Raw genomic sequence first — 25287 nt, forward strand, 5'->3', positions numbered from 1 at the left:
TATGCATACTATTGCGAATTTGAGATTTGACAGCCCCGTTATCTCCTTGTTGTTCAACTGTTCCTTCTTCTTTGCAAGTTGTAGTGCCGAAGAGGTCGATTCGCCTCCATTGTGCTGCACATTACATGTCACGTAAATATGTGTCTTGCTTTGTCTGGTGAAAATTAATTGTCTGCAGTTGTAGTCCTCGTGATATGATGCAATCCAATCTTATGCGGATGTGGTCATTGATGAAAACCATTTTTGCTTTCGGTTGGTCACTCGTTTTTCCCACGCGTCATTTCGCATGTCTTATATCGTATCAAAAATCTTAAACGTAATCACGAATACTAATTTATTACGATATGAAATAATAATTAATGTCCGGTTAAGTCAACACCGCCGCCAGATTGTTTTTATTGCCTAGAAATCGTTTTTAATTTTTTTCACATATGCATTCTCCTAAAATTAGCATAATGAACTGTTGTAGTCTGTACACGAAGTTTATGACAAATAAAACTTTATTAAGTTGTCACCGCGGCATTACATGTTGCCGATTTTTCAGAACTTAACAAATGTCACGCAGGTTAATCCATGGCATTGTTCTCTGGCGATTTAAAAAGGCATCACTTTTCCAAAGTCCACCCTGGACACAAAAAGAATCTTATGAGCCAACTATGCATGCATCACTTTGTTTTGTTACAAGGACAATAAGGAAAGAAGAATCAACCAAGAAGAAGACGGAGACGTTCCTCACACACAAGCTTTTAGCTCGACAAACACAACAACCTGCTTCACGTTGAAGAAGCCCAATTCCAATGATACATGACCATGTACCCATGCACCAGACCAAACCACGCGAGAGGACCAAAAACTTCTTTTAACAAGTGGCTTTCATCTTCAGTTTTAATCTGGCAGGCTCACGGAAAGGACTGGCTGGAGCTGTGCTATAGCTTTGTTGGTTGGCCAGTTCCATACGAGAGTTCCTGAGTCTCATTAAAGTCACTAAATAACGGAATTTACCATTAGATTCTACTCTTTAAACATTATTGAGATTTGCAAATTTTGTCGAGTTGAATTATAGCATTTTGTGAGCAAAGACAATCTATTTTGACGTTTTCCAACGTCAGCGTTATCTACATTTGGTCAAACAAGGCAATGACATCGAACCGTATTATCACTTAAACCACAAATGTAAGTTGTCGTGTACTATACTACTCACATGTGCGTGTGTATTCTGGAGAAGCTCTGTGTGTATGACTTGATAACAATAAGTCAATAGATAATAAAAACGTTTACTATATACAGTTGTCACTTGACTAAAAACTTAAATGCACCACTTTTACATTTTGATAATAGTCGCACGTATTCACTCCAATCGTGTTGTGACATGTTTCAGTAAAAAATAAATTCTTGTAAAGTTCCATGAATGCAAATTCGGCCCCACAGCGAAGCTATCAAACAGTTTCTCGTGGAAAAATAGTGATGAGAATTAATAATCTTAACAACAAAATATACGAATACTTATCCCGTGAGTGGACGAACTGTGGCAGCAATAGACTTTTGTAACGTGAGCCGATATTACATACAAACCCAAGTGAAGTGTCAAGTATAATAAGAAACAGAAATCTAAACAATAAGCACCTCGGAGTCCGAAAAGATTAAAGTTATTTTTCAGAAAAGCTCATATATCAACACCGCATTCATACACACATCTCCGCCCCCAAAGCAGACCAAGTTCCTTGTTCACGTCCGCATTAAATGGGAAAAGACAATCACATATAACCGCCTAATCGACCCCTGTGCCTGTGCAATATGTGGATATGATAAAGGTTCTCTGACTGACCCTTCAAATTCTCGACTTACAACAGTTTTTTTTACTTTTGGACCACCAGAAAGTTCAAAGTTTTGGGTTCAACTTTAGCCATTTTCGTCTCATCGACTGACTCCAAGAGATAGTTAAAGACTTCCATGAAAGAAAGGCCTCTGTTTTAAAAAAAATCCTTCCGTACGCTAGTTATTTATTGTAGATATTTCGCTGGTCAGCTTCTCACCCCGTACATCACGTTGAACAATCCAGCATGTGCATGTAGAAGAGTTCCTTGAAGGAAAAGAAATTTGAGACTTTTGTCTCACTATTTGGACTCGCACTTATAAATTCTTGTTCCTGGTTGGGTACCCTTTTAATTTTCAACTCAGCATGTAGCAAATTGTCAGTTTGCTCAAACATATTTGTAGTCGGTACTCGGTACATTATTCCCTCCCGTGGCTCATAATTGAAGCGAAGAATTTCTGATGACCTGCAAATCATCCTCGTCCACAAAATACTTTCCGAGATTTTTTTCTTCCTATAACGTTATCAATACGTAGCTTTATATGCATAGATAATTCATCATTAATTTAACAAGGGTGGATTTCCCGTGAATTTTTCAAAGTGCCATGAAGTGTACAATAAAATAGCAATAATATGTATTTTGTAAAAATATCTTAATTTAGTTAGTTAAGTATTATCGTTAACCTGTTTAAATGTCTCTGCGATGAAGTTGGGAAGGTGGTGCTACGCCAAAGTGGGGACAGTTCACCAATCACCATTTTTAACCTCGCCTGGATCCGTTGGGCGACTGAACTTGGGACGAAGGCACTTATCATTCCGCATGATGCAAGGTTTGATTGGCATCATGCTATTTTGCATGTTCCTCCTCGTCTTTCCTCTCAGCCTGCTCTCCACCCACGCTCAGCCCACGATTTCTACCACTTTAGCGTTTGATGATGGGAACTCGAATGCAATTGCAGTCCCACAACACCAGCGAAAAGACAATGCAAACGATTTGCAAGTGAATCTTGGATTCGCACCGGAAACATCTGGCAATTATAACTATTTGTACAATGACGGAGGAGATAATTACCAAGATGAAGGCGAGACTGTAGTCAATTCGAAACTAAAAAATAACACAAACAGTGATGAGTCGTCCAACACCAATTCCGAAAACAATCGAGTCTCGTTTAAGAGCAAAAGTGGTGGCGTGTCAGAGGCTGTGCTAACTCGAAGAAGGAACAAATTACTGCAAAATAGTCACTACAAACAAAGACAAAAGTTGTTGGACAGTGTGTTCATCAGTGTTAAAACTACGAAACGATTCCACTCCACGAGGCTGGAACCCATATTAAAGGTACAATATTAAAGTAAACGTAGTAAATTAAGCGACAATGTATGTATGTCTATGTCTAATGAATTAAATTTTACATTATTTTAGACCTGGTTCAATCTTGCAAGAGAGCAGGTTAGATTATTTAACAATACCGATGCTTTGTTTAGCCTTACTTTAACCATGCTTATTGTCTCGCTTTTCTCGAAATATAAATAAAACAAAAGCTATATATGCTACATATATATACAGGAGTTTGCGAGGCTTGAGACGTTGTTGTTTGAATACGTTAAATTAGGTCAACTAAACATGACATACCGTCGTTCTTCATTATTTATGTAATTGTCAAATCTGTAGAATAAAAGGTTCAACTTCTCTAAAAAATGTTCATGTTTGCAAACCTATCCCAACTATTCCTACAAACCATGTCGTATCTTGACCTTGCCGTATTCTGTACAATTGAGATATTGGATTTGTTTAGAAGCAGTTTGAAACAAAAAAAGTTTGAGTTCAACTGTCAAGGGTCGGTTAGACACTCTAACCAGCGATACCATATGCGTTTCATCTCGGTAGATTAGACAATGTAGGTTATGAAGATGTTTATTTTCAAACATAAAGCTTTTCCTACTTTTGATTTACTAAATACCAAAGCTGTCCAACGTATGGTCCAAGTAGACTCAGCGTGGATTGGTTAGTATGCATTTATTTAGTTAGTGAAATCCTTGATGAAACCGTATACTCCGCTCGAACAATTTGTTTAACTGGATGGAGGGAGATAAGCAAGTAAAGGCCAACTACCTAGAATAAGGCCCATTTCTGTTCCACAGCACCCTAAACCGAGATCTTACACAAGGGCCATAAACTACTCCAAATTTTACTGCCAAGAAAAGTAGACCCTTTGTAGTCATCCATAACTGTGGAGGAGACGTTGTAAATCTGAAGAAAAGTTGGTGGATGGTTCAAATTTCCTCCGGACCCTTTGGCCCTATATACTTGTATAAATGCTCCCTAATAATTTACATTGTTCGCTATTCTTTCCACTTGAGGGGCAAGCATTATGAGATGGAGAGGGACGGAATCCATATAATTAGGGCAATCTTGGTGCATCACGGCCCATGGTGAAAATATTGGACACATAAATGTCAAGGAAGAGCATTTATGAGCGTCTACGTATATGTTATCTGTATTCAACGGTGGCTGTGTGGCTCCTTCAAATGCCACTGAAATAATTCCATAAAACCGAGCCAGTGAAAATCAAATTAGTCTGTGCACCAGCCGGAGGAGTCTTAATTTTTTATATGTAACAGGATCAACCAAACTTTGGCATCTATTCAATGCTAGAAAAAAATAATAAACCCTCGAAAAAGTTTTTGAAAACTTTTAAGGTCTGGAAACTAAATATCCAAACTTCTTTTCTGGTGAACCGTTGCAAGTTGAAATGAAGTTGAAATGTTTACGAGGTGGCATACAACACTTGTTTCGCTTCTTATGATGTACATTTCCGCGTTAGTTTTCGTGTATCTACAAATGGCATTGCTATGCGTATCCCTGTTTTTTTGACCGAGTTGACACATTATGGAATTAAAGGCGAGTAAATTCAAGCGATAAATTCATTACGATTCAATGTTTCACTGAAGAAACAAATCGAATCAATTTTCTCTGCATTGGGTTTCATGGTTTCGATATGCTCCAAGGACTTTTATTTTTTATTCTTAGGTGAAGCTATCAAATGATTAAAAAAACTTACTGCAGGCAACATCGTAGGACTTGTAAGATGGCTTTATTGATTCTATCCTAATAGTTGGGTCAAGAAATATACTTTTGTGTTCAAAATTTTCACATAGAATCGCTTAAAGAAGGTTCCCCAAGAAAAACTTGTACTTGTAAACTTAACAAATCTGATTACACATGTAGCCAAACACGAGTTTAATATGAACAATTATAATTCTAAGGTGAGGGGATAATGTGAAATTTAGTAATGGAAAGAAGCTGAAGTTGGAAATGCTGGTAAAATTTGTAACCCATCAATCCAGATAATAATTTTCTACAAAAAATGCAAAATTTAAATTTAGCCAAATTACTAGTTGGCAATACATACATACAAAGTAAAATTGCAAATTAGTAATTCTAACTTCAACAAAATTTTTTAACTGAAGTGTAAACTGCAAACTATTCATCTTTTATTTTGTACTTGTAATCGCACCTTCGCTTCGCCTAAGCCATCTTTTTTGGGTTTAGTTTATTGATGATGAAGTCTTCAAGTCAACTACTACACGTATCATAAGTAGTTCCGTGCTAGTGCGTTTGCTTTCTTTCCGCTGAACCATGAAACTTGTGGTTTGTTGATTCTTGGTAGTTGTACGTAAGCATAACAATGGTTCGAGTTTAAACAACGCTATGATGCATATGCCTTGTTACTAATCAAGTTTGACAATATTTCTTATGTGCACTGCGTAGTAAATCTTTTCAGGTTAATGTTCTTATAATTCTTACAGAATTAATAGTCGTATGGTTTTTGCTACAATGACTTGAACTCTAGGATTCGCTATAGTAAATCGATGATCAATCTTTAGATATTTCGGTTTGTCAAGTAATAAAACTCGTTCCATTGCGTAAAAAAAGTTTGAGTTGTTTCTGTTACTATTTTTACTACTCCACCAAGTTATCAAGCACGAAGAATGATACTCTTTAGCGGTTGACGGATTGGTATTTATATTTACTGGACAGTTTGAAACGGAGGACAAGAATTCTTAGAAGTAAAAGGATTGATGATGATGATGAATAGAGCTGCAAGACAAATTGGATTTGGATTGTCGCATGTCGTAGAATGGAATGAAATCTTGGTGGCATTTGGACGAGGGGAAAAAATATTCAAACTTTATATGTTCTTGACAAACATTAATCAGTTTCAACTCTGTTGCACTCACTCTTGTCTTGGATCCTTATTGGAGGAGTGATGAGATGCAGCAATGCAGTTCCATTTTTTGTCTGTGGTTTTTACGCACATCAACGCTCTTTGGAATAAGTAGTACTAGAACATCTTAACAGAGTTGAACTATTAGTTTTACTAAGGATAAGTCTTTATATCTGCATTTGTTTAGAATTTATTTCAGTTTATCATGCTGGCCACAAATGCGTCTTGCGGGCATTGGCAACTAAGTATGCTAAAGTTGATGGAAGATTGAAATATGGGACCCATTTTCGATTTCTAGATGATCCTGGACAGACATCATTCGGTTTGCTTAATGATCCACTTTCCATTATCCGCCTTCATTTCGTCGAGATTTTACAACTTGAATAGTTTAAACTCTGCACTAATGGATTTCAAGTGCATTGGAATGGAACTGACAAAAAACACTAATGCATATCCATTCGTGTTCTGATCCAATTTCCAATTTGAAAACCAAATACCAAAAACTCAGGGTTGTATATACATATTTGAGCAAGAGCATTAAAAGAAAAGACTACTCTTAACTTACTTTATATGTAAAAATAGCTGTTCCTTTTAATGCTAAGACCATAATCTTGCCTGTGTTGCGTGTTAGCAAAGTTTTAACAAATTCAACAACTATTACAAAAATGTAAATTATTATTGTAAAATTATTATTATCTTATTGAGCATACTATTTAATGAGCCTTGAAACTGGAATGCAGAAATATCCTCTACCGCTTAAACCGGTAAATACATACTGAGATAACAACACGGCATAAGAATAATATTTGTTTTCGCACTCTTTTTGTTGGAATTTACAGAGCCTAGAGTTGGTAAAACCAGTTTTGAAATGTTTTTACCATGAAATTGTAGAGAAACATCTTTAAATGGGCAACCTGTAAGGTCAATCCGGATAAAAGTGATGATCATGAAATGGACCTGCTGCAGAACGATCAAATCACGAACATTTCTCGCTGATTTGTTGAATTTCTTATGATCCAAAACCAACGTATTCAAAAGAAAACGACTACAAATTAATCAAATGTATTTTTTTCTTACAATCAGAACAATGAACATATCAGCACGCAATCCATCAACAGTGCTCCTTTGCGTCTTTGTACATAACTTTAGCTTTAGGCTGTGTTATATAGCAAAGGTCCCTGAACTTGCATGTGAAGAATGTATAGATATTACAAAAAAATGACAAAATATAACCTTTTGATCTGAGAACAATTTAGCAGTCGCAGCAAATGTATTTACTTTTGGTCGCTTACATATACGAACAAATAGTGCATGGTCGAACAGAGTGAAAACGAATAAAATAAATCCCGTCGTCTTTTCTCAGTAACTATTCTCTACTCACTTCTTGAACTCTTTTCAAGCCGCTTCACTAACAAGAACTCAATAAAAATTCATTTATATTGGTTTTTAGTTTTAGTATGTCAAATAATAAAATTCGTGAATATTAAATACGTACATGCATAAACTTAACGGGTTAATTCAGGTGCTTGGTAATGTACAGAGATCACTATCAAAGGTCGTATCAGTTCCTCGACACTAAAATACGACCAACAATAAGTATTCATCGCCCAGGTGTCCGTTTTCCTTGTTCTATTCAACATCAATCGAATCCAGTACGGAGTGAACAGATTGATCTGTTCATACCAAATTAGTGCATGAGATGGCCTTATCATGTGTAATGACCACTTTAAGTGCGGGACAAATCCCACCAACATATTCAAGGGCACGCACGTTATATAAATACCTGTCAAATTAAATTGGAAGTTTTTGGTTGCGACGCCGTTTATGTGAGATCATGTGGAGCTCAATAAATAAATGTGGATAATTCCGACCACTAAACCCGACTATACGACTGAAGTAGTATAATATTATATGTAGAATTTTCATAGAATTTATTGTGGAATATTACCCTGTGTACGATGAAAAGTCTTTGAGAATTTAAAATGCCCTTTTCCTACCAAAAATAACAATAGCCCAATGTAATAATCTTTATCAGCAGGTACTTTTAAATTACATTGATCATTTGGGAGTTAGTTTTAAGATCTTCAGATTTGGATTTCCAGATAACCATCTTTTACATCACGCCACACAATGATAAATAGTTTACATCTGGGGAATTTTGTGAGGGTCTACCATTGGGGATAATATTTGTCTCTGGGTCGCGCTGAATATTTGTCATACCTACATAAAATGGTGTATTACGACATGTATTCGACTGTTTAAGAATATCTGAAATAATAGCACCTTAGGTTTTTGAGGAAACTTGCTTCCATCTGATTCCCTTCGGGGAATTTTCAAATAATGCATTTTCATAAGTTTTAGAAATAGTACCTCACTGACTAATTATTTACCTGTGATGCGCTGTAAAATGTTTTTATTTGGAAAATGATAATTATGGGGTACCAAGCGCAGGTGTCTATATTATTAAATATTTGCAACATGATGCATACCAAAACCATTGTAAACCTCCAAAAAACAAAGTGCACATTGTCCAGATGTCCTTCCCCGTGAACAGATTCTTTGATTTTGGCACTAGCCAAATACACACCTTGCAGCAGATGTTATATGTACAGAAGGTCGTATTCTGATATTCTGTGCAATTTGCAATGGTCATAAATTTTTAAATTTAATAAATCTACCAAGTTATCCACCACTTTTACACAGTTCATAATATACAATTCCTATAAAATTACAGTCACATCTCATGTCGTATATTTAAGTATATGCATACATGGCTCTCTACATATCTCGTCAAGACAATCGTCTTCTTTTCACCCACAGTTCGTTAGCCTTTGCCTTTGCATTAGGTATATCATGCGGTTGTTTCTTATTGGGATGTTAAAATTATTTCCCATCCGCAAAAATTACTTAAGAACAAAGCAACATTTTTTTACAACCAAATTCACATTGACCAAATCTCACTAACGATCCAATCCAGCAACTAACAACGTCCATAATGATGTACCGATGATGTAAAGAGTTGATGCATACCGATTCTTAGATCACAGTTCTTTTACATTATGCAATGCAATGCCTAGATGCATATATCAAAAGTATGAAATAACACATTGGCTAAGCAGTCTTATTGTGCATACAGGTATACTGATTTTTCTTCAATATCAGGGTTCAAAGATTCCTACGTGCATTTGGAAATGCAAAGTTTTTGGTCATTGATTTATATTTTTTTGTGCGCTGAAATGATTGGCCAAGAGCCATATAAATATTTATTTCATAGCTTGTTGCAGCTTTCATGCATATGGTAAAGTCTGGTTCACTTTTCAGCTTTGCATGCATTTTTGGCCACAATATATACATAAAAATAATGACTCTGTGAGTCGTACATTATTACGATTGTTTCTAAAAAATATTCTTTGATTTTTAGACCTGGATATTCACAGATGCCGATGACCCTGTATTAGACAGGAGAACAGGTAAGAACTTTAGCCATCTTGGTTTAGAATTTATTTTAAATGGTTATAAACTATCGGAACGTTAACCTGATGAACTTGTGTTTAAGGGGGACACATGATAAATACAAACTGCCCTTCAACGCATTACCGGTAATAAAATAAGCAGAATTTGTCTTGATAAAACGTAACGCATTTTACTTACTTTTTCCTGATTTTGCAAAAAGGGAGGGCCTTTGCTGTAAAATGTCAGCAGAATTCGACACGTTCATTCATTCCGGAAAATCGTAAGTTAAAGCTTTATATTTTTTTATAGTCGTGATCGTGACTGCAAACTAGGGCGTTAAATATACCAAATTTATACATATGAATGAAGCAATTCGTTCCATGCATTCTTTCACTCTCGCTCGAAAAATATCTTAAACATTCAAAACCATTGAACTTGGAGTTTTTTTAAATATATATTTTGTCACTCACTTTTATGACTGTCGTGTTATCTTTGTTCACTTTATTTTAAATTGTTGTTTTTCTCAGGAATTCATTCGACGTGTGTAATCTTTGCCTTATGTGCTTAAAAGTTTCACCAACCAACACCCTTCCTAAACTCATCTCGAGATAATCGTTGGAGCATCAATGCGTCTTCTCAATCTCATTTTTTAACCTTTCCCTACTGTTACGACCCATTGAAGCTGAAGTGACATTTAGGAAGTTGGGAATAGTTTTTTGGTGTCGCATTATCTAATCGTCTTTCTGTGTGTTTGTGTTCGTAGGTGGTTTTGTCATGTGGACGACGACAATTATTTAAACGTCCCAGCCTTGTTGGACCTCCTAGAGAAATATGACGCGAAGGAATATTGGTACTTGGGGAAACCAAGTCTCAAGAAACCAATTCATTTGAAGGAAAATAAATCGGTATGTACATAAATGTTTATATCCATTTAATACTTTTTTAGGACATTCGGCATTTGCAGATCATATAGAAAAGTATGGTAAACTCTTTCTTCACGACTCATTGGTTTACATTCATGATTATGCGATATTGAAAATAAGTAATTATTGGAATAATTCAAGTATCTGTATTCATGAAGTTCCCTTTCTGACCATAAAGAAAATGATTTAGAGCCAGTTCGGATCAATATTTAAAGTAGTAATGAAAAATAATTAGAATTCATTCCGTTTGACGTTTTATGGCCTATAAACACCCAACTAGTACGTATCAGTTGTGGAGTGACCAAATTTACAAACAACTATAACCAGTAGCCACCCAGGGGGATAAGAAAAGGCGTGGCAGAGGAGCGGAGTAGTTAAAATTTTATTAACAATTCGGTAGTCAGTCAGAGTAGAATATCAATTTGCAAATTTAATGAGATGATCACCCCGATAATAATATTTACGAAGGTGTACTCAGAATTTTAATGACATCAAGCTAAAATTGATCGGTAAATGACAAGCTGTCGGGTTTGCGGTCTTATGCATGCTATGTCATGATAGAAAATAGATTTCAATATATTTTCGAATATCTTTTATTATTTTGCTTAACTGGTACGATAGAATTTTTAGACGCAGTGAAGATAACAATGTAGTCATGATCATTGTCAATCTGGGAAAAGAGTGAAGCCTGAGAGAATGTGCAGATTTATGACGACTCCTTTTGCACTGTCGAGTTTGAGTACAGCAAACTTGTATGTTGTATGTTGTACTTGCTACGTGCAGCTCAAATTATAGTGGATAAACTCCATGTAAATTATAATTTAGCCCTAGTCACGTAAAAGATAAATGTGCTCATCTTGGTGCTCTTACATACTATCTGGCGTATGTCCGTTCCCGAAGAGAATCCTGGTATGGTGGGTGCTATTGATGATGCATGGTGGGTATGCTGCTTATGCTGCATCTAAAGATCTTGTTTTTTCAGTTACCAGCCTTTACAATAGACATAAAGTAATAATATATTCTTAAATTCCTTTCGCATAGCCCGACTAATATTGGAGGAGCGTCGAGTAATTTACTGCTGCCTGTCGAATACAACTTGGTTTAAAGAAGCGACCAAGTTTCCAAGTTTTTCATTAGTTTTCATGAAAAAATCTCGAGCTTAATGAAGCAGAGAATGTGAGCTTGAGGGGATGTATTGTGGCCAAGGTGCCAGTCGTGCCTTCGTGGCGTGCCTGGACTTTTGACTAAACTTCATTGGCACCACCAACTGTATAAAATCGTCTTTTTGTTGCTCGTGGCTTCTTCTGATTGATCATTCATACTCATGTCCACTTTTATTTAATGCCAATACCAAGTGCATCATCATCTACACAGCATGTCCAAATCCGGTTTTGGCCTCGCAATAATTTCAATTTTTAAACCATTCATGCCAAAGCTGCCCCCAGTTTTCGTATTTTCACGTGGAGGGTTTATGGGTAGAAGGCAGTCCTATATTTATATGATCGTGATCGACCAGGTATATTTGCTGCTGTGTCGGAGGAAAATCTGCACAATTGGAATGCAGTTTAATTACCTATAGGACAAGTAGAAATAAAGTTGGGTTTGTACGTAAAAATTGGACGAGCATTTCTATTTCTCCAAAAGTCTATTATTTCTTGAAATCCCAATTAGATGCGCAACTTCAGGTCTACTTTCCATCGTACACAGGTGATACAATCGAGATGCAGCGTTAGACAGATTGCCTGTGGTACATAAATATTGTATCAAAGTCTCTTTCGATTTATTGCTTATGGACTCTGTCTCTAGGAGGATTTATTTATGCTGCAAAAAACCGGCTCTATCTCATCTCCAACTTTTTACCTCTGTCGAGTCCAGGAAAGCCCATTATATGCATAATTCAAGACATTCAAGAGAAGGCTTGGTTCGGCTGGCTAACAACATCCAAGCAACTAAGCAAAGCGAGATTGAAAACCACATTATTATTTACGAGGTACACGGGGAGCTGGATTTATTTTAGAGTCAATTTAAAATATTTCCGTAAAAGTATTGCAAAGTATTGGAGATCATTTAGAATGAAATCCAATGTTTAAGGAAAAAATAATTCAAAAGTTTGCCCATAATTTGGTAATTTACAAGATACCAGTCTGACTCAATGTAAGTTTAATTGGCTTTTATCGTTATTTAATCCTATTTAAAAAGTCAAAAACCTTATCTTAATACATCCAGGTTCACATTTAGAGCTAATAAAAGAATACAAAGTCTTAAATCCAAATCGACAAATCTTGTAAACTTAAAATATTTCGTGGTTTTAATTATATTGGAGCGAAAAAGCACCTTTGTCCCTTCCTCTCCCTAATAAATTTTAAACAATTTAGATGCAATCTCCGGGAGAAATTCTAAGCTGAAGTTTATAACACTACAACCACAGCATTACATTCAAGGGGCCCTCTCTCTTTGCGTGCAAGTCGCAAGAGTTGACTTTGATGTAGCATTTATTATATGTCCAACTTATAAATTTTGTGACTCTCCTTTCCTCCTCCATCAGATTTAGGATCAGAGAAAGGGTGGAACAGGCAGGTCGGAGGAATGTCGTTTATCGTATCAGCGTGCAAAGGACACGGACTGAGGAATAAATACTCGAAAGCATCGTAACCCTTCCTTATCTCGTCCTTCATCGACCTGGGGTCACAAAAAACAAACAAGGCCTGACTCTGACTAAACTATGCATGTCAACCCATTATTTTGTAGGGCTTAATAAGAATATGATGACCCCGAACCCTTCGATATCTCTTCTTCCTCATAATGTGTATAAGGATATGAGCAGACTTATGTATAAGTCGGCAACTTGAACCTTCACAGGGTCGAATTGCATTTCACCTCGAAATTGCTTTCCATGAAACAGCGAGTCCTCTACACTTTCATTTTATGTGTTTCAGTGTCCACAACGAAAGACACTGAATGTTAATAAAGCAAATGTGACGGAAAAGGTGACCTGGTGAGTGAATAATTGTGATCTCATGTGATCCTTGACAATTTTGACCAGAACCAGCACATTATCTTCACCACTACTGGTCCACCATGCGGGGAGACATACTTACCAGGACCTAGAGAAAGGGTTAAATTTTATAAGATGGGCTTAGATAGACACAGTTTACAGAATCTGTGCAACATATAAACACAAACCCTCCGAAGAAGAAGGAAACTTGGCACTTATGTATTTAAGAGCAAGGCGGTGGGTAGGGTAGAGACGACCTGCTTCTCGCTCGTCATAAATAAATTGACAGCATTTAATCCTTTTCAAGAACAAGGAGGAGGAGAAAATATGTCCAGTGAGAGATTCCTTTGAATCTTAATCCTCCAATTTCATGGATGTGGATAGAAAAGAGAGATGATGCAGCAGGCACTTCGTATTAGTTGAGATTTTTGGGAACATAATTTGTAGAATTGAGCAAGGTTCAATTGGCACAAGGAAGAAGGGTTGCATTATAAATATATTTTGTCGTCCTCGTTTACTCAGTGTCTCCAAATGGTAGATCATCTTTGGCTAGACAAGCAACTGAATTGAATTGTATGAGATTAGAGACGTCCCTTCTTTTGAGAGCAGTATGCAGGCAGACGTTTAGACCCTTTGCTTACATTATTATAATACTTTTAAGTAGGAGGCAGATCGGTGGATGGAAAATTTAAGGTTACAGATTCATATTCTTGTGTTACTCGTGTTGGCAGTTTAAACACAACTTGACACTTTCGCATGGAGAATGAGGAATGAGGAACAAGACCTACGGCATGAACAAGAAAGATAAAGGCTCGTTTTTTAGGGTACTTTGAATACCAAATATAATGGGACTACTAAACATGTTGGATACGTGCATAGAAGCCATATGTTTACCCACCATCGCCATTACACATTCAAAACGATGAAGTTTCAAGTCATTGCATAGAATTTCTTTTGATTTAATCTGTAAATATATAAAGCAAAGGGTTGAAGAATGATGAAACGGAGACTGACATGGTATGACACACAGAATGATGCCCTTACGCTCACGTCCATTATTACTCTTATTTTTTTCTCGTAAAATAAATGTCCATCAACTCATGTAAATTGGACTTCGGAGATGGAAAGCTTTATAAATATAAAGATATGAGCTGGATGGAATTCGATATTTTATTTGCTTATTACAGACTCCCCATGACAAGAAGCTTCCATCATTCGATGATGATGTGTGAGTGTGTCAAGTGCTAAGTAAAGTTATTTCAAGCCAAAATAAATAGATGAGGTTAGTCATAAGTTTAAGATGAAAATAAACACTGCCCTTTCAGAATTCCTGACCACTTCAATCGTAAAACCTTTAAAGTCATGTTAATCTTCACGCATGTTTTCTTAAGCAGGCAGGATTAGAATTGGGGGAGATGGAATTGTTTCGGCATATAAAAACTGAAGGAACGGTTTAGTGGCGAGATCAACGGCGATGGAATGTTAAGAAAATCCAATCTCCTTTACTCCTCAGCTTGTAGTTTCAATCTGTTCCTATTTATCAGGGTCAAGAACGATGTGTATAATAAGATGTTGCTTCATCAAATTGAATTTTGACTTGTGAATTTAAATTGCTGCACGTTGCCCTTCCAGATTATTGAACCTCCGTACTTTGAATGCGTGGGGTAGATTAGATTTCATGTTTTAATGAAAGTTTTAACATAAAGTTTGATGTAAACCTCAAACCAGGCATCTGTGTCATGCACAAATAACCGTAGGCTAACCACATATTTATTATGTACTGCTTTTACCTTACAATTTAAAAAGTAGATGAAACGTTAATCTTGTATCGCCTTAAATTTTTAGAAAGATTTCCTATTTCCAAACGTGGATTGGGTATCGTGTAGAGTTGACATTGCCAATATTCTGATCTTAATTTTGAACTCTGCTGTAGACAGATCTAATAAAAATACAAGTGATCGTAGGGCCAGACCACACGCTGACACACGATGTGATATGTAATATCTATTTTTCTATTCGTTAATCTAAATGCAAATTTTACCCTCGTATATTCATGCCAGAAAGAATTGACCTATCAACGACAAAATGATTCATAGATGCGCACCACGCGATAATTCCACTAAATCAGGGCTTATTTACATCCTCGTCACGGGAAGGAACCTGTAATAAGTATTTATCTAGTAGTAGAGTAACAAAATGGAATCACAATAAATATGCGGTAACCAAATGGAAAGTTAGTTAGTTGGAACTTGTTCATATATTTTATGTCATTTCACTTTTACGAAAGCACGCCGACTGCCTGCTCGAAAGAATGAAGTAACATTTCCCTCTGATTAAGTCAATTGTTACGAATCCAATTGTGTGAAGGTAATGCTGGATGAACTATTACCAATATAGCAACTCCAGCAACTACTTCTGTACGAGTACTAGAAACGGGGGATATTATTATGCATGCAGCGTATATGTACATAAGTGAACAGGTGCTCTCCCATCCATAAGGTACCAATTTCCAAAGATCATCTTCCACCTATCCCTTTGACTTGCCTACTTGATTATTCCATTTCCACTGATTTTCCATTGTTGAAATTGCTTCGGAATGAGGCTGTAAATGCCAACGGGGTCTTGTTTGTGCGTGCACTTAAAGGGTTTGGTTTTATGTTGTTGAGTGGAATGGAGGCGGAATGATATTGAGGAAGGGCAGAACATGAAGATAACAATGCAACTTTGGAGGGGACGAGGGTAAATATACGCCGGCTTGTGGTCCATCCAGCCGGTAAAGTGCTTGGAGCATTTATTTATCTTCAACTTTTTTCGTCCTTTCTGAAGAGATGAGAATCCTGAATAATCCTGATGGAAAGTGGAAAGTCAAGGCAAAGCTCAATAGAAGGGCAAACCAAAGTCAGATTCCGGTACCATATTATTATCCTAGCATTTTGTTGCTGGGTTTGGCCACTGCCCAAGCCCATCCTACTATGTCTGTTGTATACATGATTAGAATTTTGAATATAATGTGCACTTTGTTTGTGGTCAGGGTTCGCTACCCCGGGTTTTTGTGGGTTGGGGTTTTTGGGGTTTTTGTGGATTTTTGGGGTATCAAATCTCCGGAAAAACCCTAATGCTTAATGGGGTTTTTGCGGGTTTTTGTGGGTTTTTGTGGGTTTTTCCGGGGTTTTTGTGGGTTTTTCCGGGGTTTTTGTAAGATTTTGAGGCAGATTGAAACAAAATCCCTTAAACTACAACGTAGATCATTGCTAATTAACTTTTCTGCCTCATCTTGAAATTTTGAGAATTTTCATTTGCGACTTGAATTTCCAAGTATCATTGCATATTTCCAGGTTTACATGTCAAACATGAATTTTCGATGTAATAGTCCAAATCAATGATAACGGTTAAAATTGCATGTTAAAATCGTATATTAAATTAGTTTTTCTCTAATAAATAATTTTAGGAATTCTGGTTCAACCTGCCCCAAAATCTACAAAAACCCACAAAAACCCACAAAAACCCAAAAACCCACAAAAACCCCAAAAACCCCGGAAAAACCCACGGGGTTGGGTTTTTCTACAAAAACCCCGGGGTTTTCCGAACCCTGTTTGTGGTAGGTTTCAGCACATGGTTCAATTTATTGGTACATATTTTGTTGCTCTATCTCTACATTAAATTTAGTAAATAACTCGTGTTGTATTTGTAAAACACTCCATTTTTGGTCGTAGGATTTAATCGGTTGAATTTCTTGTAACTCTAGAAAAAAAAATCTAGCTGTGTCTGATTTAGCTTTTATTGTGCAATTGGAACTGATATGCATCGGTCGGTTGGAATGACTTGCACTTGCACCATGTAAATGCTTTCTTCTTCTAATGCCTTATTATGCACGTCTTTTTAGACGCCCTCAACTTTTAAAATCTCCAAATGGCATCAAACAGAAGAGATTGGAGAGAATTTACGAAAATAAAACTTTGTGTTAAAAAGCTTATAGAATGAATCGACGTATAGAAATTCGGTCGTCGTTGTACTGCCTGCTGCTACCTTTCCGTCTTGTAATTCGTCAGGAGACGAACACAATTACGGGCACATTGATTTCGACGCTCTTCAATCCCACATCCATTGATTATTCCTGTTCCTTTCATTTCAATCTGATTTGGCAGACGGATTACCAGCTTTTCGATGCAATCTCTCTCGCTTAAGATTGATTCGCTCTTTCTTGCATGATGACTTACTATTCTGCTTTGTCCTTTGACTGGAAGAAGTACAACAAATAAAGGAGTAAAAAAGAGATTAATCTGAGAAGTTCTCAGATTACAGATCACATAATGAGAAGAAAATGAAGACAGAGTTGAGAGTGTCATAAAATGTGAAGCAAACAAACTCATGATGATGGCTGGTTTAGTCGATGGCAAAAAAGTTGTCGGGAGAAGAAGAATTTTAGACGTCCATGTCGTCCACTTACATACCATCCACGTCTAGTATTACTTAACCGTATTACATAATTCCTGCTCTTCAATTTATCACTGATCAAAGTTTCTTGTTATACGTATGCATATGTAATAGTTTATAATTTAATTGCAACATTTATCTCAATAACTCACTTATCCACCAATGATTGTGGCGTGATGGGACTTGGTGCATAAAAATCTGAACAAGAAGAAACACTTCTTGTATCTTCTGGTCCGGAGTGTGTGCGTTTTCATTAAATGATCAATCACTATTTATAATTGCTTCGCCAGTGGTGTTAACGAATAATAGGACTAAAACTTGATATCGTGATTCGGAAAATGTTGACGTTTATAAACTTTGTTTCGTGATGAACCTTTAAAGCATTTAAACGGCAAAAATATGCTTTGGAGCTCCTCACCGCAATATAATGACGACAGAGAGGAATTGAATGATCCGTGCTCTGATAAAGCTATAATTACTTTTTTTAAAGATTCCCGCCCGGAGCAGCTCCATCCGTCTAATTACAATTTTGTTGATGATGAAAATTGGGCGGTGGGCACATTTCTATTCACATCATCTCCATACGACCTGACACCCTATAGCTATTTATGTATTGTCCCAATCTTCGCTTTGTACACTATCCAGGCACATAATACGTATTGATGTATGTACATGTCTTCTCATCCATATCAAACATTATTACGCTATTTAGCTTACATATCATGCATTTAATTATTAATCTATTTTATACCAGTTGCAGTTATCGGAGATACACAGAATATACGTAGGATTGCTTGGGGTTGGTTTTGTATTCTTCATTTGTTACGCGTTGTCAGTTCTATTGCACATTGTCTTTGATAAATGTAATCTGCCAAGCATCCTCAATTTTCCCCTTCATTAAGTAAGAATGATAAGCATTTTTTTTACTGCGTCAGATATCGAACAAGAGTTTGAAATTGTGGGTCTGTAGACGCCGATTGCTGTTTAGGTAAACTATAAAAATGCATTGGCTGTTTCAAATGCGTTCTTCGTCATCGTAGCCTCGACTGAAGTGCGTTCATGTGTTTTCCTGTATTTTGATTATTAGTTTTAAGCTCAGGATATTTTTTACTCTGCGTTTATCAGCAATTAAGTAAAAACAGAGATAACTGAGGAGTAGTTTGAGACGGGGAAACCTGACCTAATCTAAGGCCTTTTTTAAAGAAATGGAAAGTTTATCGCGTGGACCTGCGATTTAATGGATTTCCTTTGATCCCGATTTTCCTATCGTATACACTTATTCTTTTATCAAAACGTACAGGGCTCATGCATTACGATCACGATAATAAAACCCCTGCAGCCTGCCAGCTTTTTAAGACATATCTAAATCGTTGTTCTACCGTCGCATTACAAGCTTTAGAAAATTGAGAGCATTTTCAATCAAATTCCAACCAACCAAAAAAGAACTCCCGCAGAAAATGAAATCATTACTCGTTTCTAAAAGCATAATATTGTGTAGTTTCCGGCACCTGTGATTATCCTCGAAGCAATAATGAGCTCAAAGAATCAAAGGCAGGCAATAAGTGAGAGTACCTTTGCGAGATGCGTGGAGAAAAACCTTTCAGATTTGGGTTGATTAGTGCCCATTCTGGACCAAGTTCTCGTTAAGCTCCTAATAACATTGTTTAGTTATGCTGTGTCAAGTTTCAGACTGATTGTTGCTGGAGAGAGAGTACATCATTCAGGTGCACGCCCCTCCTCAGCCGAATTGTTGCTCGTCGTAGCTTATAAATATATTTTCTGTCTGGGACTCTGAGATCATGATTGTTACAATCATATATTGTACAACAGTGCATGTACGCTCTTATTGTTAGCTTGGGTTGTAACAAGCTCAATTGTGAATGTAATCTTTGGAGCACCTTCACGAATTCCAGGGTGAAGAATAGAGGATCACTTGAAAAATGAAATAATAATAATAATACCTCCCTCGTTTCCAATCGCACTGATGAGGATCCAAAACCGCCCACATGTAGAAAATTCTTTCCAATTTAAGAATTATTAAGCCCAATGTGATGATGTTAGTAATGGCCGATGATGCTGAGAATTAGTGAAAGCGTACATACGTGCACACGTTTTACGAATCAGATTCTCAATTTCAACAGATTTGAATTTTGAGCAGTATGTCCTTTCACCACGAGAAATCTAAAATATAGAATATTTATTCGACAAAATAGGACAAACAATAAAATCAAGTAAACCACAAGGTCGCCTGTCGTGGCTTTGGTTCGTGCACTCGTTCTTCATTATATGCTTTTTTGTGTTGGGAAAAGGTTCCCAACGGGGACAAAAAACGGAGACACGTTCACAATCTGACATGATTTTTACGCTTTCGTCCCAGATTGTGATGCGAGTCAACATTGAATTAATGTACAATCAACACAATGGTCGCTCCCTCCGACCCTTAAATGCTTCGACCACGACCACAAATGATACGGACACAGTGACAGAAAAGTCTTGCACACCACAATGCATTTCTTTAGAGCCCCCTAGCTCCGCAAAAAATGGAATCACGTTCTCCAGAGATTAGACGACAACATCATTGTGGAGCCTCAAGTGGAGTGGATTCCAAATGAGATCACATAAAAGTGGGTTCCACAAGCGTCAGAGAAAAATAAACGCGTGTGATTGAGGAGATGCCGTGACTTTTGGCTTTGGCCGGTTATGTAACGTCGACGTTCGTGAGTTATACACAGGTTGTAGGAATCAGTTTCATATTTTTATGTTCCTTTCACATACTTCGTGTCTGAAACCATATTCAATTACCAATGTATGTGGTTTCAATTTCTATTCGTGTAAGACCTAATTTTATTAATCTAGGAAACGAGAATAAATAATGGGTCTTGTTTATTACAAATTCTCGCTGGTTATCATTCGTATTTTAGTGATTCATATTCTTATTTGATATTTTACTGCTTATAGAAGATTGAAAACTTTATCATTTCTGGCAAGAACTAAATTGGCTTTCGACTCTGAAGGGACAATCCAGATATTATAACTTTTGTTTAGGATCAAGCGCACAATAATTGCTGTTAAACCGGCATTTAAAACGTAATGGCAAAAAGTTTGAATCCGACTTGGAGTTGTTTGCAAGGAGGACCATTATGTTTAAGGTATATTTATCTCAAGATAATTTGTTGGGGAGGTTGGGAGCAGATTTTCTACTTCCAAAGAAGCCAGTAGCATTATGGCGGTTCGTTTTTCCAATGATAATTTTACCTCAGACCATGATCATCCATCCCATCGCTCTCCATGCACGTACTTTTCTTTTTGTTCCAAGAATATTTTTTGTCAATAAAACAAGTCAGTAATTGTGGTGTCTGTCTCTGTGGCTGAGGCCCCGGCCCCAACGTAATGATTGTTACCTTCGAACGCTTAGGAATGAATCCAGAGAGACAGAAAAACTTGGATTTGAAATGGTTCCGCTTTTTGTGGAGAAAGTATAATTATGAGGTTGGGTGTATAAATGAGAAGTGTGATCAGACCATTTTTTGACCCATTTTTGAATGCCACACAAGAGCCATGCAAAATTTTCAGTTCCGTGTTCTCTAGACGTAAATGTTTGCTTAAATATATACATACGTTATTCCCTATTTTACATAGGTTATCAAAATTGAAAATCTAATTGTAATTTATTTGTTTGCTATTTCCAGGATGACGTTTCCTTCTCGTTTGGTACTGGTGGTGCTGGTTTCTGTCTTTCAAGATCCCTTGCCCTCAGAATGAGTCCTTTGGCCAGGTAATGACTCCTTTTAACATTTCACCAGAAATCTCTCTTCCTCAGAACTTCCGCCTTCTTCATCTGACTTTACTTCTGAAAACCTATGATCAAATATGTTTCGGTAACTAACTGCAACTTTCGGTATAAAAACTTCAAGTCAGACTCATATCTCACATCGTTTCCCTTATACAATGCCGACTTGCAACAATTTGATGAAGATGATTTCTGTAACCTTTCTTCAAACTGGAGCAAAAAACAACGCAGCTTGAGTCGTCCCTTGGCCTGGTGCCTGCCAAGTAATGCACATTGTTGTATGAATTGTACATCATCCTTCTAAATAGTTCCATGTACAATAGTACATGTTTTACACGTATGTGAGAGAGGCAACAATGCCGAAACAGAATTCATTTTACTGACGTACTATTATATGAGCAACTATTATGAGACAACCTGTTGCATCATCTCTTGCTCTCTCTCTTGGCTTTCTACATTGCATTGGCTTATGCTCACCCTCCTCTCGCACTTCAAAATTCGGTCTTTTTACTTTTTTCCGGCAGAGCTTGACAAGACAATGAAACAATGGATTTTGTATCCACCTCAGAGCTCTTGACTATGAAAGATGAGTTTCAACCTTGTGAACATTATTCTTCTTCCACCTCGTGAAATCAAGGAAGACTTTATGATTCCTGCCTTCGAGGAAGATACCAAGATACGATGGTGCATATGCACATACGTATAAGGCTTTCGCCCTCCGCATCTTGGAAAATAAATCATGTTGCTTTAGGCGCTTCAACGAAGTTTTTTTGTGTCTGATTGTTGATGCCGAATCAACGCTCGTAAATTGTAATTTACATTGTTTCTTACTTTTAATTTCATTCTGCTGTGAATATTCTTTGGTGCGTTATGCATTGTGCGACGACTAATTATTCGCTTTATTATTCATGATTTTTTTTATGTATTTTCAGTGGTGGCAAGTTTATGAAACTTTGTGATCGCATCCAACTTCCAGACGGTAAGTTTGTTTATGTTTTAATGATAATCAAACGGAAACAAATTGATTACTTTCAATATATAGCTATTTAAAACTAAAAACGAGACTAGTTAATCAAGATAATATGAAATCTATATAATAATATTGTTTTTTTTTCAGACGTCACTATTGGCTATGTTGCAGGTGAGTCGGTTGGTTTCAGAAATGTATTTGTGGCACCTAATCAAGAATTATTCAGCCGTGTGATTATTGCCCATTGTTTATCGCTGTATTATTGCCACGTTGGATGAGTTGGAGGGAGAGAAATAGTTGTCTCGGAGGGGTGTCCCTATTCTCACACTCGGCATGGAAGACGATCCTCTAACCACGCCCTACTAATTACAATGACGGTTTTCATACCTGCCAATTATGAAAGGGGATATGGAATAGGCACAGCAGTGTAATTTTCTAGGATGATTTGCATCATGGAATTGCCTTGTAAATAAGAGCGGAATTTTCGCCGTATAAGCATACACAAATCTTACATGATAATAAAGATCATAATATGTACGAAAATACCGTCATACATATTTTTAAAAAACTTAGATTTTACATGTCGTGTCAATTTCAATTTACAATCGTAAAGAAACGCAAGCCAAGGCTCAACACCAATCTACACGAAATAAAACTGGAATATAAATGTAGTATTTTCCAAGAGGGGCCTGAGGATGAGAAGTAAATAAAAATGAGCTAGTTTAGTTGATGGGAGTAGTACGATCGAAATACATTTTTTACTCGAGTGAAATTTAAATTAAAGAGGAGATTCGTTTTGAATTTGACTGATTGGCCCCGTTGTTAGTGAGGAGGAGGTGGTGGTGGTGTTGGGCAGCTAATTATTACCTTCGACTGAAATTAGAATTCCGAAATTCCATCCAAGATGCAGTTGCTCATTATCTTGTCTCTTTTTGTGGTTCGCAGGGCACCTTCTTGCACAAAAGTTGACTGTCATCCCGCAATTTCATTCACATTTCGAAACCATGAAGTTCATCACTACCAAGAACCCGGAGTCTGAAGTAAGTACAGATACATATATTTAATTAATTGCGCTTATAATTTCTTACACGCCATGCCAGTACCTTGAGCGTCCCCTCGTTCAGGATTCCAGTTTTAATGAAAAATACAAAATCAACAAAAATGCGTTGATTCGTCATAAAAATAAATAAAATTAACCAAGAACCTGGATTATGATTGAGAGAGAAAAGTCGAGTTAAATATTTATCCACTTTCAACAATCAAATTGTTGATGTCCTATCGGACTGTAGATTTTAATATAAAAGTTGTTATGCTTATATAAACCTCCGTTTAGAAAATAAACTAAAATCTCGTAGTTATTTGTATGTAAAAATTTATCGTGGGAATAAAAATGTTCAGTCCTTCGGGATTATTAATTCAAGAGGGTGTTGATTGGTATCAACATTTATTTTGTGATCAATAGATAACCGACACATTGTTTATTTTAACAATTGGACTACCTAATTTGAATAATAGCATGATCTGTATTTTTCGCTGTGTTTTGGAGCAAAAAAAACTTGCTTTTGACAAGGCGTTCCTGCTTTTCAATGTATATTACAAAAAGACATAGATATGTAATATCTCTATGCATCACTGAATGATGAAGCTCATAAATTGGATTGCAAAATACTAGGAGTAATATTCTAAACATGTTTATTTCTACTTTTTCAGATAACATTCAGCTACCTGAGAATGGGAAACAACGTAAACATTCTCGACGTTCAAGGGTACTTCACGGAGGAAGAGGACCCCACAAGATTTCTGTCTCTGCATTGCCTCCTCTTCCCAAATTTTTCATTTTGTCCGAAAGGGGAAAGGAGAAGATGATCAGAGATTATTACATCGTTCTCAACAAAATAAATAAAGTTCAAGTCACTCGCGTGTAACAAATGTCTTTTTCGCTGAAAGACAATCCAAAAACTGAATTGTTTGCTGCAATTTTATTTCTCCGCTATTTGTTGGGTTTGTTATAACCTTTCAATGGTTTTGATAAAGAATTCTGTGATATTAAAATATTAGATACTTACAAATAAATATATTCAATAGTGTTAGGTAAATATTAAAAATTATATATAAATTTTGAGTCACAATTATGGCATAAGTTGATATTAAAGTATAACATACATACAATCAAGCGCAAAACAAATGCAATTTTTCGTTTTAATCTGTGCCAAAATCTTGACTTATATTATGTATTTCAAATCAATAAAACCTACTTGAATTCATGATAATCAAAAAATTGACTACATTCTGTCAGTGATTTTCTCATCATGCAAATCATTTGGTTCACGATTCGTACATAGCAATAAAAATCGGGTTAATTACTGCACTTACCGGTCAAGTTTCAAATGGAAGGTCTCTATTAATTTATACGTGTCCTGAGACTGATGATGGACCAAACTGATCATTAGAATAAAATGTTAAACACCGGTAGCCAGATCGAACTTTGTATGTATGTAGCTTTTTTATTACGCTATTACACTCGGGAACAACCATCAAGACTACTGATTACTTCTCCCAATCCAGAATCTGGCTACATGCAATAGCTTAAAATGAATCCCGTGCTTTGTATTTTGATCATGACTGACAATGAGAGTAATGCCTCTGAGGATGCCTTATTACGACCCATCTTATTAAATTGGAA

At 36.5% G+C, this 25287-nt stretch overlaps 1 protein-coding gene across 1 annotated transcript; it reads left to right on the forward strand.

Moving 5' to 3' along the window:
• Positions 1–902: 902 nt before the first annotated feature.
• Positions 903–24882, forward strand: LOC110847136 (fringe glycosyltransferase). The gene is made up of 11 exons (XM_022094000.2): positions 903–3149; positions 3234–3260; positions 9461–9509; positions 9596–9638; positions 9713–9772; positions 10256–10397; positions 21534–21619; positions 22567–22613; positions 22752–22775; positions 23550–23644; positions 24315–24882. Exons 1-11 carry the CDS (start codon positions 2517–2519, stop codon positions 24468–24470), a joined length of 1362 nt encoding a protein of 453 aa, XP_021949692.1. The 5' UTR covers positions 903–2516; the 3' UTR covers positions 24471–24882.
• Positions 24883–25287: the final 405 nt, after the last annotated feature.

Source organism: Folsomia candida, unplaced genomic scaffold (genome assembly GCF_002217175.1).
Source record: "Folsomia candida strain VU population unplaced genomic scaffold, ASM221717v1 Fcan01_Sc003, whole genome shotgun sequence".
Taxonomy (NCBI): Eukaryota; Metazoa; Arthropoda; class Collembola; order Entomobryomorpha; family Isotomidae; genus Folsomia; species Folsomia candida.

Bases quoted from the DNA above. Each gene is read 5' to 3' on its own strand.
- LOC110847136 (XM_022094000.2), top strand. From the start codon at position 2,517: ATGAAGTTGGGAAGGTGGTGCTACGCCAAAGTGGGGACAGTTCACCAA. The intron at 21,620-22,566 runs GTAATGACTCCT...ATGTATTTTCAG, and splicing joins AGAATGAGTCCTTTGGCCAG to TGGTGGCAAGTTTATGAAAC. The intron at 22,776-23,549 runs GTGAGTCGGTTG...TGTGGTTCGCAG, and splicing joins CACTATTGGCTATGTTGCAG to GGCACCTTCTTGCACAAAAG.